At 36.4% G+C, this 2,418-nt stretch overlaps 1 protein-coding gene across 1 annotated transcript; it reads right to left on the bottom strand.

Annotated features, from left to right (window-relative positions):
• Positions 1–737: 737 nt before the first annotated feature.
• LOC130192184 (serum amyloid A-5 protein-like) lies at positions 738–2,058 on the bottom strand. The gene is made up of 4 exons (XM_056411963.1): positions 1,951–2,058; positions 1,760–1,859; positions 1,475–1,613; positions 738–1,013 (listed from the first exon to the last, which is right to left on the bottom strand). The coding sequence occupies exons 2-4, from the start codon at positions 1,845–1,847 to the stop codon at positions 875–877; spliced, it is 366 nt and encodes a 121-aa protein (XP_056267938.1). The 5' UTR covers positions 1,848–1,859; positions 1,951–2,058; the 3' UTR covers positions 738–874.
• Positions 2,059–2,418: the final 360 nt, after the last annotated feature.

Here is a 2,418-nt window from a genome sequence, read left to right as displayed (position 1 = left end):
TTCACTTTGTCATTATGGGTTATTGTGTGTAGAATGTTGAGCAAAATTATGAATTTAATCCATTTTGGAATAAGGCTGTAACATAACAAAATGTGGAAAAAATGAAGCGCTGTGAATACTTTCCGGATGCACTGTATATTTGCTTTTGCTGTAGGTACACTTTTTTTGTTGCTAATATATGAATTGGTTTTGTCTGCATGATACTCTGTTTATCAATGAATCTTAGTCTAATTCTGTTATTTGTGAATTTGTAGGCTGCCTTCAAAAATCTGTCTGGGAAAAGTAGTTGAAAGTGAACCTCTCTGGCTAATAGCTCCGGCTCACTTACAGTATACTGTTGATTGGTGTGCACTGTCCCTGCAAAATAAACAAATACAATACAATTTAAATCAATTGAACAAATGAAGAACTGATATTGGAGTCATTATATTGAACTTAATATGATTATATGCTAATATTGGACTTACTATTAATAAATGAGCATACTGTATACAGCTCTTAGAGCAGCCCAGAGGGATCTCTCTGTGATCTGCCTCTGCAAAGATTGAACCGATGTTTTAATATGCTTGTCATCTTGCAAGTTTGGGCGGGTTCAGAAACTGTTTTTGATGTGGGCAAATAAAAAGTATTTGATCAGTTATTTGAGAATTCATTGTATTTTACAATTATAGTGACTAGTGGTAAAGAGACATGAGATCAGAGGTGTACGGTAACAACAAACACAGCAGGACAATAAACAGGGTGAAGTCCAATGACAAAATTAATCTTTATTTGTTGTGTAAAACTCTTTTTACCGTGTCTGCATGTCAATAACACAAACAGAAGACTTTTCTTTTGTTTGTTTTATTATTGATTGATGCCAATGGCTTTCATACTAATAATTATCAGGAAGTCCTGCTGGCCTGTAATGGTTGGGATCTCCTCCATTGCGCCCATGCTCATTTGCCTTTTGATCAGCAGCGGAGTCCTCGGCTCCGTGACCGGTTCTTTCCTGCACCCACTCTCTGGTATTACTAAAATGAGAAAATAGACCCAACATATCAGCACGAGCAGATGACAGAACAAGTCCTTTTCAACCAAAAAGATTAGGTTGTGGAAGAGTCTGAACCTTATGATCACCAAATGTAGGAGGGTAGATTGCTTAATCAGATGATATTATTATAATTGATATAATGTTTAATACAAAGATCTGTTTTACTTCAACATAGAAATAACAAAATATAATGCCTTTGAATGATGTGAGCTGGTAGCATCGTGTAGATGGAAACAAAAACACAGGGCTCAAAAATGATCCCTGAGATACTCCACAATTTACCAAACATTAATAATAATGTAGAGAAAATGCTCTTTGATCCATCTGCAGTTGTTGTTTTTTTACACAGATTATTTTTTTTCCCGAAAATTCCTAATATGCAACATCCAACGATGTGAAAGCAGACAATGCTTTCCTCCTCTTGCTGTTCTCGTTCCTCACCTGATAACCTCCGCTGCCCATCTGCCCCCCGCTCCTCTACTGGCAGCATCAGCATTTCCTCTGGCATGGAAGTATTTGTCTGAGTCTTTCCAGTTGGCATTCCTCATATCAGTGTATGCTCGATACATATCACGAGATCCTGATCAGAACATCAGACAGTTTAATCAAATGAATGAATTCAGAAAAGATCATGTCAATAAAATACTAAAACACGTAATCCTGGATGTATAGAATACAAGCAAACACATTGTCCTTGTGCGATGTGAATAAGGTCATATGTCTCACCCTGAGCGGCTTCAACAGGAAATTTGTACCACTGGGCATTGGCTTCCACAATTAAGATCAGAACAATCCCGGCCAGAAGCAACTTCATGGTTATGGATGTCTGAAACAAAAACAAACAAATGGCATATAGTTCACCTTTAAACACAAAATAATATACATACATTTAGTTTTTCCAGATCTTCCAAACTTACTTTGCTGTTCCTGCACAGTTAAGAGTAGGTCTTAAAAGATTCAAGAGTACCTTACCAGTGAAGACTCTACTGATCTGACTGACTTATATTCTACTGGGTTGTATGATTTCACAATGGTGAAAATTCCCATCCGATTGAGGGCTGGTTACACACTGAGGATATTCCAGAGTTGTGCAAAATACAAACAAAAGCAAAAGCAAGCTTTATGTCAACAAAAAGAGGGAAAAGATGTTTGCTACATGTCATGGAAAATCCTTAAATTAATATATTAATATATATTTTCTAATATTTGTGATTGTTTTAGATCTCTTTTGTTTCAGTTGTCTGACAAACATATGTGTGTTGTTGCAACTACTGCACTGTTTGCTTCTGTTGCTGTTGTGTATGTATGCACATATATGTATGTGTATGCATGCAATGTGATGTATGCACATACACAACAGTGAATCACTCTCAATATACGATGTT

This window comes from Pseudoliparis swirei, chromosome 4, assembly GCF_029220125.1.
Source record: "Pseudoliparis swirei isolate HS2019 ecotype Mariana Trench chromosome 4, NWPU_hadal_v1, whole genome shotgun sequence".
Lineage (NCBI taxonomy): Eukaryota > Metazoa > Chordata > Actinopteri > Perciformes > Liparidae > Pseudoliparis > Pseudoliparis swirei.
Note: the sequence above shows the minus strand (reverse complement) of the source record. Positions and strands in the feature narration are given on the sequence as shown.